General features: G+C 40.3%; 1 protein-coding gene across 1 annotated transcript; it reads right to left on the minus strand.

Annotated features, from left to right (window-relative positions):
- Window positions 1-1,149: 1,149 nt before the first annotated feature.
- LOC135463976 (zinc metalloproteinase nas-36-like) lies at window positions 1,150-14,695 on the minus strand. The gene is made up of 14 exons (XM_064741448.1): window positions 14,483-14,695; window positions 13,746-13,856; window positions 12,832-13,072; window positions 11,832-11,955; window positions 11,328-11,394; window positions 9,778-9,981; window positions 8,916-9,042; window positions 7,606-7,737; window positions 7,305-7,417; window positions 6,411-6,532; window positions 4,263-4,378; window positions 2,320-2,401; window positions 1,864-1,923; window positions 1,150-1,273 (listed from the first exon to the last, which is right to left on the minus strand). The coding sequence occupies exons 1-14, from the start codon at window positions 14,693-14,695 to the stop codon at window positions 1,150-1,152; spliced, it is 1,836 nt and encodes a 611-aa protein (XP_064597518.1).
- Window positions 14,696-15,392: the final 697 nt, after the last annotated feature.

A 15,392-nucleotide genomic window follows, 5' to 3' on the forward strand; every position in this document is an offset into this window, starting at 1 on the left:
GAACGAGGGGCTTAGCACGTTAGCAATGACCAAGGTGGTCGGTAAGAGTTTAGCACATTCTGGCTTCCTTTCGTGGGAAGGTCTCTCAGCAACCTGCGGAGGGTCTTCTCACCATATTGCTGGCCGCTGGGAAATATTCTTGAGTACGGCGAAAAATACCAATGAAATAAATAAATAATATGATCAAAACTGACCATTTTTTGGCGCAGGTATAGCACGGAAACCAAAGAAAGAGGGACGGAGGGACATACAGACGGACGGACAAACTCGCAGTAATGCCCATGGCTTCGAGTGAAAAGTGGGATAATAAACACGGGATATTTTTTTTTTTTTTGTTATTTTTGATCCGGCGCTCGTTTGAAGCACCTTGAACCACTCTCACGTCAAAAATGGAGCGTGGCGTCACGTGAACAATGTTACAATGCATCACTTTTTAGTGTAAACACATGTTGTTTTTATTATGACGTCATCTTCATGAGCTGCGAAAGGAACATTTGAAGTTTAGCAAATGAGGTAAATAAAAGTCCTGCTTTCGGTCGTTAGACAATTCCCTATTAGACGCTGTCTGGAAAAATTTTGGAATTCTTACCCTTGGCGTATCACAGAATCCTTCCGGTTTTGTATCGGGGCAAGTTTTCAAGTTACAAGACTCCAATTCGAAATGGTTCCCCACGCTGAAAAAAATCAATAGATATGCTGTGATAAAGGCAAATACCTGCATGTATGTTACTAATTAGACGTGGTCAAACAAAAAACAATCAAAGGCACATTTTCATCCACATCCGTGTTTTATACACGTGCCATAATAAAACATTTCAGTGACCACTTAGAAATACCACTGTACAATATGACGGCATAGAGCGCCATCACAGGACTCAACAAACAAGACAGGATGGTACGAGATGAAGTCGGACACTCGTATTTGCACGTGAGACAATGATTGCGTGCGTACGTGTACACGTCACTCCACGTAAACTTATGAAGAAATGAACGAGGTAGACATAGAGGTTATCCTTTTTAGGATCGTTTAATTAAAAACTGACAAATGTTATTTACCACGTCCCGGCAAGACATAGCCTAGTTCTGTACCGCCTGCCACATGATCCGCAATCCCGGGAGCAGGGACTCCAGTCAGTCCATGGTCCCCATTCATTCAGCCGAGGTTCTGGTGTAGGTGCGGGTGTAGGTGCGGGCGTAGGTGCTGGCGTAGGTGCTGGTGTAGGTGCTGGCGTAGGTGGTGGGACTATTGGACCTGGACCTGGCTCTGTAGAACCTATGAAAATGATTTCTTCTTTTAGGATATGGATATCCATATTGTTTAAATAAAATATGAATTTTTTGAAGTGAACAGAATATTTGCAGCCCTAGGGTTTATGCTGTGGAGTTGGTATCTTAAAAGATCTGCTCAATGCAAAGACTTATCATGTACTATATCAATTTTTGAGCATAAATGCGTTCTAGAAGGCTTAATGTTTGTCTTTCCAGAACAGCCCATTAAACGCATAAAAGAAGCGTTTAGCACTGGGGAAACACTTGCTGGCTGCGCCCGGGTACTAAACTGCACAAAATGCATTAGAGCACAACTCTCCCAAAAGGAATCTGTTAAATTTAACAATATAAAATGAAGCGCACTGAGCTACTTCCGGTTGCCATGTAGTCTATGACACAAATCCAGCATTTATTTATTTATACATTTATTTATTTAATTGGTGCTCAAGAATGTTACATGGTGGGAGGACTCGGAGTGATGGGAGAATATTAAACCGTCTAAGAGTTCGTTATAAAGTACTAGATATGCCAAGATTGTTTAAATCAACCCCGATCCGCAACTCACCAGAGCACATGTCTCCATTCAGGGTGTACCCAGCGCAGCAGTAGTATTTGTTTGTGTCTTCTAAGTCGAAGCAAGAGTTATCTCTGCCACTGAAAGCAAACACAAACATTTTCGATTAAAGAAAAGTCACAATGATTCAAACTTATTTAGGTTTTGGTTTAGAAAAATAGCAATTGCGTGTTCACTGAACACTGGTTATATGAACTATTGTGAAAATTTGTAAGCCGATAAGCAAAAGGCAAAAGGAATTCCTGCCTTTTTGATGTTAAATTATTGGGTCACATGGTACATGGGTCATTGGGTCACGTGATACATTAGTGCAGTGAGGTTCCACATTAGAATCTGATCAGAATCGCCACTGAGTGGAACAGAATAAGACAACAATACGTATATTGCTACATTAGGTGTGTTTTGACGAGATTCGCCATTCAGCGGTTCGACAAAACACTTGACTAAATTTTCTTTCTGGAAAACAGTATACTTACGATGTGTCACACTCTCGGATTTCTGTCTGCAGACATGCGGGTTCAACACTTCCGGGGTTACTGGAACATCCACCACATTGCTCTGCAAAACATCCGGAATGAATACAATGATTGCTATGTATCTTATATTAGATAATCTCCATTCATCATCACCTGGTCAGTTTAGGTTAAGCAATGATATTATTACATGTCTCCACCGCATAGGAAACCAAAAAAGATTCACTACGACATAAGAGGTGTTTATACGGATGAAAATCCGGTTTACTGACACTTGGAACGCTTAAGCAAACTAACGACATATATAACTGGTTAGAATACTAAACTATGTAAAAACTAGGTTAGCGACATGATGTTCAAACATCATGTATACCGGTGCCTGTTATTTACAACTTTACTATAAGGTGTTTAAAATGTAGTCTAGTAACCCTAATTCTTCGAATATTTGGGGCAGATATTAGCAGTGTTGAAAGTAGAATATTACATTTCTTTACCAGCCTTTTGGAAAAGTAAAGATATGAGTATGTGGTTCATTAGATGGTGCTATCAGGAGAAACTCAATATTCCTGCTACAATTACATATATATTGGCTAAACGGAGCAGATCAGGTGTTCCCAGAATGAGAAGAAAAAGGGTAGTCCTAGTAATGTATTCAGAATGCGACAGCCAAGAAGAATCTTTAAATATTTTCAAACCTGTCTATTTGAAACTCTGCTCATTACGCAGTCTGTTCGAATCCATTACCCAAAGGTGTAATTTGTGGGACCTGTTCAACTTGTCATTACTGAGTCTACCCAAAGGTGTATTTTGTTGGGCCTGTTCAACTTGTCAATACCGGGTTTACCCAAAGGTGTATTTTGTTGGGCCTGTTCAACTTGTCATTACCGGGTTTACCCAAAGGTGTAATTGTGAGGCATATTGAAGTTGTCATTACCGAGTCTACCCAAAGGTGTAATTTGTGGGACCTGTCCAACTTGTCATTACCGAGTCTACCCAAAGGTGTATTTTGTTGGGCCTGTTCAACTTGTCATTACCGGGTTTACCCAAAGGTGTAATTGTGAGGCCTATTGAAGTTGTCATTACCGAGTATGCCCAAAGGTGTAATATGTGAGACCTGTTCAACTTGTCATTACCGAGTCTACCCAAAGGTGTATTTTGTTGGGCCTGTTCAACTTGTCATTACCGGGTTTACCCAAAGGTGTAATTGTGAGGCCTATTGAAGCTGTCATTACCGAGTATGCCCAAAGGTGTAATATGTGAGACCTGTTCAACTTGTCATTACCGAGTCTACCCAAAGGTGTAATTTATGGGACCTGTTCAACTTGTCATTACCGGGTTTACCCAAAGGTGTAATTGTGAGGCCTATTGAAGTTGTCATTACCGAGTCTACCCAAAGGTGTATTTTGTTGGACCTGTTCAACTTGTCATTACCGGGTTTACCCAAAGGTGTAATTGTGAGACCTGTTCAACTTGTCATTACCCAGTCTACCCAAAGGTGTATTTTGTTGGACCTGTTCAACTTGTCATTACCGGGTTTACCCAAAGGTGTAATTGTGAGGCCTATTGAAGTTGTCATTACCGAGTCTACCCAAAGGTGTAATTTATGGGACCTGTTCAACTTGTCATTACCTAGTCTACTCAAAGTCGTATTTACTGAGGTTGTCAGACCTATGCTTAGTTTCTCAGAACTAAACTCATGATATTGTGTTTTAGAGTTACATTGTCTGCGATTAATCTAACATAAATAACAAATATACAGTTGTTTGCCTACAAAGATCTCCACCTGAAGGCACCTTATCGAAGAAAACAGGATTGTGTACATGAAGTCCTTTAAGTTATGTGAATAGAGTTGGCGCGCTCTCTTCAAATCTTCCATATATATGATAGATATTTCCTTATTGTAATGCAGCATTCCAAAGCACTATGAAACTGCTTGAAGCGTATACCTGCAGAATACTCGACTTGGAAGCCTTCATTCTTCTGCGCTTGCGTTAACATGGTGATCATCACTGACGACCCGTGAGAAATGAACTCGTCCGTCGGTGTCTGTGTCCCACAGTATCTAAAAAGACGACGACAAAAAACATGAATTATAGTATGACTTATATGAAAAGATAATCTTATTTATTTATTTGATTGGTGTTTTACACCGTACTCAAAAATATTTCACTTATACGACAGCCGCCAGCATTATGGTGGGAGGAAACCGGGTTCTTCCCTAGGGAAACCCAAGATCATGCGCAGGTTGCCGGTATACCTTCCCACGTACAGCCACACTCTTAAAGGAAAAGACATGCAACAATTGAAGTAGGCATCACCTAATAGACCACTTAAAACTATTCATCAATATACTTTCATTCATTATTTTTTAGATTTGTGTGAAGAGAGTTAAAGGTGTTTAAACGTTTCAGTTCTATGGTGGACCGTAGGCTCAGTGTTGGATCAGAAATTTTTTTCCAACTCTAACTACGACCCTGAATGTTGGAATAGATCTTTCTACCCATGAGTAAATGATTACTTAGATAACGTTCTCAAAATGTCCTTCCTTCAAGAAAAAAGGTGATGTGATGTCAGAGTTCCTTGATACCGTCAGTATGGCTCATAAAACCCACCACAGAACTCAAATATTTGAATGTCTATTAACACTCTCCAAAAACTCAACAAAAAAAAATGAAAGTACTTTTACCCATAATTTCCAGTTGTATTTATGATGAACCTTTCTTGATATTTTTGCTTTCTTTTACTCTAAAACTAAAGTGTTACATTAAACACTGTCAACATCATGTGAATTGACTTAACTTGTAAGAGTTATCTGACGACTTTTATAAAGTGTTAATGATTTAACACTCGTAAAATGTTCACATTTCAACTACATCAGAAGTCATTTTAAACCAACACTTGAAACAGAGTTGAAAAACACTTTTAATGTAGTAAAAATATGAACACCTTTGGAGAGCGTTGTAACATTAACACTTCATAAAACTGGTTAGATGCATATAACTCTTGTAAGTGCAGTGATTTCTCGTGATCTTTACAGTGTTGAATGCAACTTTGGTTTAAAGATAGCGGAGAAGAAAGTTAATTAAACTTTGAAGAAAAATACAGTTCCAATATAACATGTAAACACTTTGGCATAACACTCGTGGGGTGACAAAGAAAATAAGATGTCAAATGCCGTTCTGATATCTTGCAATTATTTATTTATTTGATTGGTGTTTTACGCCGTACTCAAGAATGCGTTTAAGTTGCTAGCTTTCAGCTTAAGCCATGTGGCTAGAATGCATTTAAGTTGCTAGCTTTTCAGCTTAAGCCATGTGGCTAGAATTCATTTAGGTTGCCAGCTTTTCAGCTTAAGTCATGTGGCTAGAATGCATTTAAGTTGCTAGCTTTTCTGCTTAAGCCATGTGGCTAGAATGCATTTAAGTTGCTAGCTTTTCAGCTTAAGCCATGTGGCTAGAATGCGTTTAAGTTGCTAACTTTTAAATAATTACATGTGCAGCTAGAATAAAACCCTAACTGATGTGAATTGACAAGAGGTCGTATTACACGGGTTACTTGTGACCATTTGCCAGCTATTACACTGTCACTGCTCTGGTTTTACTCTCCGTGATGACGTATTCTGTTTGTGCAGTGTCTTTTGTACCTTGAAGAATAAACTGCAACCAACACAGCTTATGCTAGAATGAGTTTGGCCGAATAAAAATTCTTATTTCGTTTACTTGCCAAGTATTCTCAACTTTTGTATTTATTTATTCATTTATTTATTTGATTGGTGTCTTACGCCGTGCTCAAGAATATTTCACTTATACGACAGCGGCCAGCATTATGGTGTAAGGAAACCTGGCAGAGTCCGTAAGAAACCCACGATCATCCGCAGGCTGCTCGCAGACTTTTCCACGTACGGCCGGAAAAGGAAGGCAGCATGACCGCATTAGTGACCGGCTCCTTGGTCACTGGCTCGCCAACAACCTTTGCCACGACGAGTTTTAAATGTTTGAAACACTAACATAACTCTGATGTAAATTTTGACGTAAAAATTGTAAAAATTGACGTGAAATAAACTGTAATGAATATACACAGCTGTGTGAACTCACCGTGGGCCAGCCAGAGCCATGTTCTTGTAGCGCACCTCTACATAAGCTCTACACGCTGGAGAATTGGTCTGCATTTGAAACTGATTCACGAACTTCATTTTAATTCTCATGTTATCCGGAGCCTAGAAAATCAGTCAGAACCGAAAAAAAGAAAATGTTAAAACCATATTCATTTCTCTGGTTGGTACTTTATACCGATGTTTAGACCATACAAATACCTCAACACCAATTATTTTAGACGGCTTACAATTTTAAAGCGTGGTAGTTTTTATACCGGTATTAAAGCTTTGCGCTGCTTTTAATACTTTTTAACTTAACACTCAGTTTTAGGTTTTCCACTTAACACCCGCTGTTAGGTTTTCCACTTAACACCTGCTGTTAGGTTTTCCACTTAACACCCGCTGTTAGGTTTTCCACTTAACACCCGCTGTTATGTTCCTTTGTCCTCATATCAATGTTTTAAAAGAAAACAAAGATTTAAACTTAAAAAAATCTCTACTTGATGAATTAATATATGTTCGCACCTCCGTAACTCAATGATAAATCAGATTTTCACCTAAGCTAAGCAATGAAAAACAACTCATAACGTGAATTTCTCTCTTCTCACAAAGGAGCAACTTAAATATCCATTGACATCGCAAAATACGCGAGACGTAATGTCCATGTGGGTTCTCTGGAGCCCAGTCCTCTTAGCGTTTCGTACATTTAAAAATAGACCCCGGGCAGCCAGCACCATCATGAGAATTATGTCATAGTCACGTAATGAGGCCTTTGAGCAAGTTGCCACGCACATAAAGTTAAAATTAAAAATAAAATTGTAGTGCTTGGTAAAATGTGGTTCTGTTTGTATGAAAGTATTTTCTTACAACACGGATGCGAATGATTTCCTCTTACCCTGAACAAAAATGCGCATGTCCTGTCGGTAGGATGTCCACCTGACTGGTACCCAGGTGACGAGAAGGTCCTCACAGTGGTGTCAGCCATTAGTAAGTTCGTACCACATTCCGCTGAGATGAAAAAATATATACAGAAACAGCATTTTAATATTTTGATTTTTTGATGTATACAGTTTTATGAAGACCAGACTGACGTTTTTCGTATTTTAAAAAGGAATATTTCTCAGTTGCAAAACTAACAGCCAACTCTAACTGGTCAAGATTGTTAAAATGAGTTCATGGCAATTTTCAAGACTTACGTGTTTCAATCGGATCCTCGCAGAATGGCGGAGCGAATCCGGCGGGACATGCGCACTCGTCACATTTGTTCGGGTTCCGGTAACCGTTGTTCTGACAGGCGCTCCATTCCAAAGTATTTCCACCACATCTGTCTGTAAACATTGATGAGGAAGCGTATCAAATGACTGACAGATCAATCGACTGACCGATTATTTTCTTCATTTGTAGCGCTATTACCACAAACTGAATCCATATGTATTGAAGCACTATGACCTTCTGGCCAAATGGACTCAAGGGATGGACAGATGGCGAGACCAACTGCTTCACTGATAACATTGGCGTGGTTTGGTTTAATTGTTTCTTAAAGGAAAAGACCTCTGAAAATTGAAGTAGGCATCACTAAGTAGACCACTTAAACGTATGCATAAATATGCTTTTATTTATTTGATTAGATTTTTGTGAAAATAGTTTAACATTCTATGGTGGGCTCTATGGACCATATTATCAGAATTTAGGTACTCTGACGTCACAGGAATTTTTTTCAACGTTAATCACGACACTCAATGTTGGAATAACTCTTTTTTACCCATGAGGAAAAGATTACTGAAATAATATTCCCAAAAATTCCTTCCTTCTCGTGAACATCAGGAAAAAGGGGTGCTGTGACGTCAGAGTTCTTAGATGTCGTCAATATGGCTCATAAAGCCCACCATAGTACTAAAATATTTGAAACCCTTCATATTTAAGCTTTCTTTTATTTTAACCTCATTTATAGCGTTTAGTTTTACGCGTGGATGAAACGCGGGATGTCGGAGGAGAACAGCACTTCAATACTTGCACACCAAATTGGTGGACCGGCCCGATGGCTCTGTTGGTGGAGCGGGCGCTCGGAGGTGGCAGATCCAGGGTCATTGCTGGGTCGGATCACACCTAAGACCTTACAACTTCCTCACTTCGCGTTCAGAATCAAGGGGAAGTGCAACGACAGGTTGGCCTGTTAGTATGATGGCTCGAGCGGGACGGCTTACTTGTCTTCGGTAAGTCGTCTCATTGACGCAGCTCTATATCAAAGAGCGGTGGAAATCCGTCCAGTAAGAAGGAGGCACATTACATGTACATGCACTCTTAGGACCCTTTAGTTGTCATATGACTGACAAATTGTTAAGTACGACGCTGAATCCCAAGCACTCACTAACTCACCATATTGGTGAAAGACAAAGGATGTATAGTAGAAAGTTAGACTGTGCCTCACGAGCGTCGTTGACCGGTTTTTGTGATACCATAGCCCCGCAGGCAGTGAGAGAAAAATCGCTGTCAAGTCTATACTCACCAATACAATATCTCAAGTTGGCTACTTTCGCGTCATAAAACGACAAGTCGTTCCTCTGTCCAATCGTTTCTCGCATAGCGGGATCAAGGGAAATGACCGTGTCTTTGGTTCTGTCTTGGGCAAAGTCCTAATTAAGGAAACGACATAGTACAAATACATTAGCCAAAATGAGCATAAGTACCACAAAATTGTGTCGAGCAAGATAAACAGAGCAGGCATAAGAAAAATACAGCATGACCGACTGAGAGTATCATTTGTCTTGGGTCCTCTTAGGAAGGAAAATAGTGTAAACACAAGTGTTTTGAGACTGGTCGGCCGTAAACATTGTGGCAAGGCAGAACAGACACATAGATGTGTAAGAAGGAGACATTCCTGCGGTAGCACATCAACAGGACAGATAATATAAGGAAAGTCTTGTCTGTGTAACGAATTAATTGTACCGGTTCTTTTACATCATAGGACATGCCATAAACTTAATATAAAGTTAAACAAAACATTAAACTACATTTGACTATCCCTCGAAAACATGCGAATCGGGACGAGTGTACATACCTTAGCGGCACAGTTCATGATCAGTCCGTAATGGTAAGGTGGAACGGAACGCATGTACATACCTTAGCGCCGTAGTGCATAATCGATCCTTAATCATAAGGCGGAATGGAACGCGTGTACATACCTTAGCGCCGTAGTGCATGACCGATCCGTAGTCGTAAGGCGGAATGGAACGCGTGTACATACCTTACCGCCGTAGTGCATGACCGATCCGTAGTCGTAAGGCGGAATGGAACGCGTGTACATACCTTAGCGCCGTAGTGCATGACCGATCCGTAGTCGTAAGGCGGAATGGAACGCGTGTACATACCTTAGCGCCGTAGTGCATGACCGATCCGTAGTCGTAAGGCACGCCCTCAGTGTGATAGTTGAACCAGCTATTGGAGATAAAATTCCCGAGGAATCCTCCAAAGACGTTGCCCTCGTTTATCCTGACGTAATTACTGCGGTCCGGACGTGACTGTTCGTGACTCAAGCCGACAGCGTGGCCGATCTCGTGCACAACGATTCCCAACTGAAATGAAACAGAAACCACGATTACATCATCATTTTTTGCTATCTTACGAATAACTAGAAGGCATTCCTAGAACCCAGAGAGGCCGCCTTGGTCAAGGTGGTTTGCATGCCAGGGCTGCGTAATGACCCCGCTACCTGTCACCAATGCGATCCCTTCTAGTTCGTCAAGCTCATGCTGGCTTTCCCTCCAACCGAACGTGCCAAAGTCTGACACATCCTCCAGATGATCGCGGGTTTCCCCCGAGCTGCCCGGTTTCCTCCCGCCATAATGCTAAGTGAAATATTCTTGAGTACAGCGTAAAACACCCGTTAAATAAATAAATAAATAAATCAATAAATAGACCCCAAACCTCATCCAGCTAAATGTACAAATTTCCACACTAATTACAAAGGGACAATATTTATTTGATTGGTGTTTTACGCCGTACTCAAGAGTATTTCACTTATACGATGGGGGTCAGCATTATGGTGGGAGAAAACCGGACAGAGCTCGGGGGACCTTCCAAGACCTTCTTTGCAAGACCTTCGTTACAATACCTCCCCACATAGAGAGGAGGCCGGCATGAGCTGGACTTGAACTCTCAGCGACAATATTGGTGAGACTCTCCTGGTTCATTGCGCCGTGTTAATCCCCTCGGCCTCTGAGGTCCATGGATAGTTTTAAACCAATTAATGTGCATGTATTTATGGAAATACTACACGATGATGATCCGTGTTTGACCAAATCTTCCATTCATAAATACACCGCATATATGGTTTTAAAACTTCGCCAAGGCGCGTTTGCGAGTACATTCATACGCCGCCATTAAAAACCCAGTATATAACAAATAAAATCAACAAAGCAAATACAAAAGGAGAAAAAAAAATAAAAAATTGAAGAAAACTTCACCACAGAGATCACGCAAATGTTGTCTGTAAAAGTGTTTATACCAATCTTTTAGCATTCTAAACCCACAAAACGTAGACAAATGTTTATACATGTTATGTTAATGTTTTTATTATATCAGAATAGCTGTACTATAAGTTCAGTGATACACAGTATTACATGAACCGATTTTACCCAAATCTAGGTTGGGAAAAAGAATACTTCACATCAATATTCCAAAATATGGCCCATACATCTCAACATTAAACTGTAATTTTCTGGACAAATGTAATCTAACTAATTAAATTAGTGCAGGTATGTTATTTACAGGGTTTTTTTTTTTCCAGATTTAAATTTTAATATAAATTCATGAAATAATAATTATATATAGCAAAACGAAAGTGTAATTAGATATCTAGCTGATTAAATGTTTAAGGTGATACATACATGTAGATGAAATGACAGTAAAGAGAACTCACGAATTCACATCCCCTTCCGATAGAGACAGGCTGCCCGGATGGGTTTTTTCCTATATAGGAATAGCACCTGATAACAGAGAACAATTGATGTGAAAATAACGTAAATGGCTCGAATTTTGGACGGACGTATGGAAGCCGGATGAGGACATCCATACCTTCTGCACGTGACATTCGCGCGCAATTTTCCCCGTCCTCTGTTCGCTATGCGTGGGACGAGATGTCTTCATACGGCTTCAATACAAGCGTGAATTTTTCTCATGAAATTTCAAAAATTTCAAAATTTCAAAAAAGTTCTACATCTTGACGGTTAACCTATGTCAACATTTTTATGGCTGCTTTAAATATAGATATTTACCCAGAGATTTTATTGCATGGCCAAGATAAAATAAACCTGTTACTGGGATGAACTACCTGCTGTGTTCAATTCAGACAAGGGTGCAATATATTCGACGGCAGTGTAAAAGGGAATCGTTAACACCGTGATGGCGGGACAGGAGCACTTACCCCCGGTCTTTGATGAAAATTAGATGTGGCGTGGCTCCAGGGTTGTTGTTCTCCGGGAATCGTAAACAAGTCTTCTCCTCCCAGCTGGCAATACCCTCTCTCACAATGGCGTGATCCGCCGGGGCTAAAGTAAGAAGACATGAACGTGTCAGTTGTTTGTGACTTCGTGGCCCAGGAGCCTCATATCAATGACTCACACCTATACTGATAAAAGACATAATGTGAATTCCAAGTTATGCCAGGCTTAAATCTTAATACCAATTTTGGAATTATACTTAATTAAAATTAGTACGTGAGAAGGTCTGTCAGCAACCTGTGAATGGTCATTGGTTTCCGCCGGTCTCTGCCCGGTTTCCTCCGACCATAATGCTGACCGCCATCGTATAAGTGAAATATTCTTGAGTACGGCACCAGTCAAATAAAATAAATATATAAAACTGCGGGCATTTAGTCCAGACTAGAGTTAATACCGGGCTTAACTGCTAGTACACGTTTGAACACCTGTGCTTAGAGCACCAAGAAAATTAAAGTCTTTTTCATATACATTTGTCTAGTTTACTTCTTCATGTTTAACACCATACTCAACAACTAGTCAGATGTAGCTTTTAATTGTATTTCCACAGATGCTTTACTTCATTCATAACGTTTTTTTTGTCTTTGAACACCGGGGCCAAGTTGTTTGAAAGTGTATTAGCTAATTCTGGCATTGAGTCGTTTTCCTTATATTTAAGATTTTAGCCAAATTCAGCAGCCAATGCAACTGCCCAACGTCCAAGTATTGAGTCTGAAGCTACATCTGAAGAGTTGTTGAGTATGGTGTTAAACATGAAGAAGTGCCAGTTTTAGTTCGCTTTTAATATTCTGTTATTTTTGGGATAAGAACTAAATGGAAGACTTGATTTAAATTAAATCTGGTATTAAGCCTTAAAGCAATTTTGAACAACCCGGACCAATCAACTAAATAAAAAGGTAATCTAACCAGCAGCTGAATGAAACTTACGGAAGTTGGCTCCAAATTTCCAATTGACAACCCCTCCATCCCAGAAGAACCTTCTGTTAGAGATAACTTTTCTCTTGGTTCTGCTGCTGTTTACTGACGCTGCACCTGGGTTAACGACGGTGAGTTGCAGTGTTCGCTGGATACGCCCGGTAGGGTCAAAGTCCACGGCGGCATCGACTGTGCTAGTAGTCAGCAAGATGTCCCCCTGGAAGAGCTCCAGGTCCTTGATGTCAAATGTGTCCTGTTGAACAACAAGACTGTTTGTTAAAGGAGCGAATTCTATACCATTATAAAAACAATGTGCACTCATGCTTAAGAGCAGGCTTTTTAAATGTTTTGTTAGGATGCATAAACATTGGCTGTAGCTTATTTTGGTTTTCATGCAAATAAATATTTGCAACTATTTAAGCATTTGCATGAACTGTTAGAATTAAACCTTAACTGAGGTAACCTGGCACGAGGCCATATATCACCGGTTACGTGTGACCATTTGTCAGCTAATCACACTGTCGTCGCTGCTCTAGTTTGCCTGTCTATGCTATACGTCTTAATTGTCTTAATTGAGATTGTCATTGTGTAAATGACATATGACAATTACTAGATAATAATTTCAGATGTGAATTTTCATATATGGAGTATCAGGTGTAGATGTTTATATGTTTATTCGTGGAGGTTTGGGTGTGGGTGTGTTCAGATGTGTTTATGCAGATGTTGCCTATACGCCGATGTCATCTGAAACTATTTTGCCATTTGACAATACAGCAACTCTGACTCGAGTCACCCTTTCTGACTCGAGTCACCCTTTCTGACTCGAGTCACCTTGACAATGTTACAAGACGCATCAAACAGTACTCACTGTTTTTCCATCAGTACATCAACACGTTCCTCAAATCTCCAATTGTTAAAATACTTACCACAGTTCTGCCGACGCTTTCGGCTAACTCCTGTGTCATCTTGGCCACTTTACACCAGACTTCAATACGGTCTTCAAAAGTTTGTCCGAATAGAGAAGGTTCGAGTTGTACCTGGTGTGACAAAACAAACGGGTTGGGATACCTACTTCTGACTCGTGTTTAACAGTACATTGATTAATTGTTGGATTGATTGATTGATTGATTGATTGAAATTTCAAATGATCCCTTAACTGGTCAACCGATTCATCCTTTGATCAAGTAGAGGTCAAAGTTCATTTCGAACGTAAAGGCCATGATATTGAAGAAGTATATTTTGATCCATTTTACATTTATTTATTTATTTATTTATTTGATTGGTGTTTATACCGTACTCAAGAATATTTCACTTATACGACGGTGGCCAGCTTTATGACGGGAGGAAAGCGGGCAGAGACCATCGGAAACCCACGACCATCCGCAGGTTGCTGTCAGACCTTCCCACGTCCGGCCGGAGAGGAAGCCAGCATGACCTGGACTTGCACTCACTGCGGCCGCGTTGGTGAGAGGCTACTGGGTCATTACGCTGCCCTCGCGCTAACCAAATGAGCCACGGAAGCCCCCGATCAATTTTATAATATCACAGCAGAGTGGAACGAACTCAAAGATATGAAGATTTGATTATTAATCTGACTGATATAGTACGATGATTTTACATTTACCTCATTTAACTCCCATGAATGTAGATATGTTGTACTTACAGCATCGAAGGCGCTGAGACGTAAATTGTTGACGTTCAGTTGTTTGCCGTTTAAGGTAAGAGTGATGCCGTTTGGACACGTGGCGGCGAAGTCAAACGTTCTTCGGGTCAGTTCTGGGGCGATTGGCATACATCTTACCGTCAGGAGTTTCAGCAAGATCGTGAACCCGACGATACAGCACGCTGTTGTCTGTCTTTTACAAGCTATCGTCATTTTCTTGCCTACTAGGCTATCAAGCAACTTTCAGTATCACAACCGACGGCAGAGGGAAGAACGTTATGAAATGGTGACTTTATTGTCACCCAAACGAATATACGACAAAACCTTCTGAAATTTTTGTCCTGGTCAGCAAAATTATCAACCACAGAGACAGACGACACAGAGTAACAATTCATTGTTGGCTTAATTTTGTTTATATATCTTTCAGTTTCCCGTGCCATAGCGTACCGTGCCTCCCGAAGTTCTCCCCGCTATGCCTGAGTGATCATGAAAACCTGCAGGCCTCATCGATGATATCGTAGCCAGGTAGAACGTCAAGGTCACGCATCTATGCACAGCCTCCCTGACATAATCACTTAGGTTAATCCCCGAGGGTCGTAAATACCCATATTACATCCGCTTTGTTACAGATTTACGAGTTTTTTGTTTTTGTTTTTTTTTTTTTTGGCGTAAATTTGCTTGTGAAAGAAAAACTTCAGACTGAAGAAAATGGGAAAAGGACTTTTGCAAACATTTAAATTAGTTTTCTTTGCTCAACTGCTGTGTTCTTTGCTGACTGTGTAGTGTGAAATAATTGTCAACAGGTCCAAATGACATCTGTGACCTATTCGTATTAACACATTAACGACATTAGTATTAATCGATCATCTGATGACTTAGCTCAAACATAATGCAGTCTGACTATATGCAT

This window comes from Liolophura sinensis, chromosome 3, assembly GCF_032854445.1.
Source record: "Liolophura sinensis isolate JHLJ2023 chromosome 3, CUHK_Ljap_v2, whole genome shotgun sequence".
NCBI lineage: Eukaryota > Metazoa > Mollusca > Polyplacophora > Chitonida > Chitonidae > Liolophura > Liolophura sinensis.

Excerpts from the sequence above, each read along its gene's own strand:
- LOC135463976 (XM_064741448.1), bottom strand. The coding sequence starts at position 14,695 with ATGACGATAGCTTGTAAAAGACAGACAACAGCGTGCTGTATCGTCGGG. Across the intron at positions 9,043-9,777 it reads TCATGCACTACGGCGCTAAG|GACTTTGCCCAAGACAGAAC; the intron begins GTATGTACACGC and ends TTCCTTAATTAG. Across the intron at positions 4,379-6,410 it reads ATGGCTCTGGCTGGCCCACG|ATACTGTGGGACACAGACAC; the intron begins GTGAGTTCACAC and ends TCGTCTTTTTAG.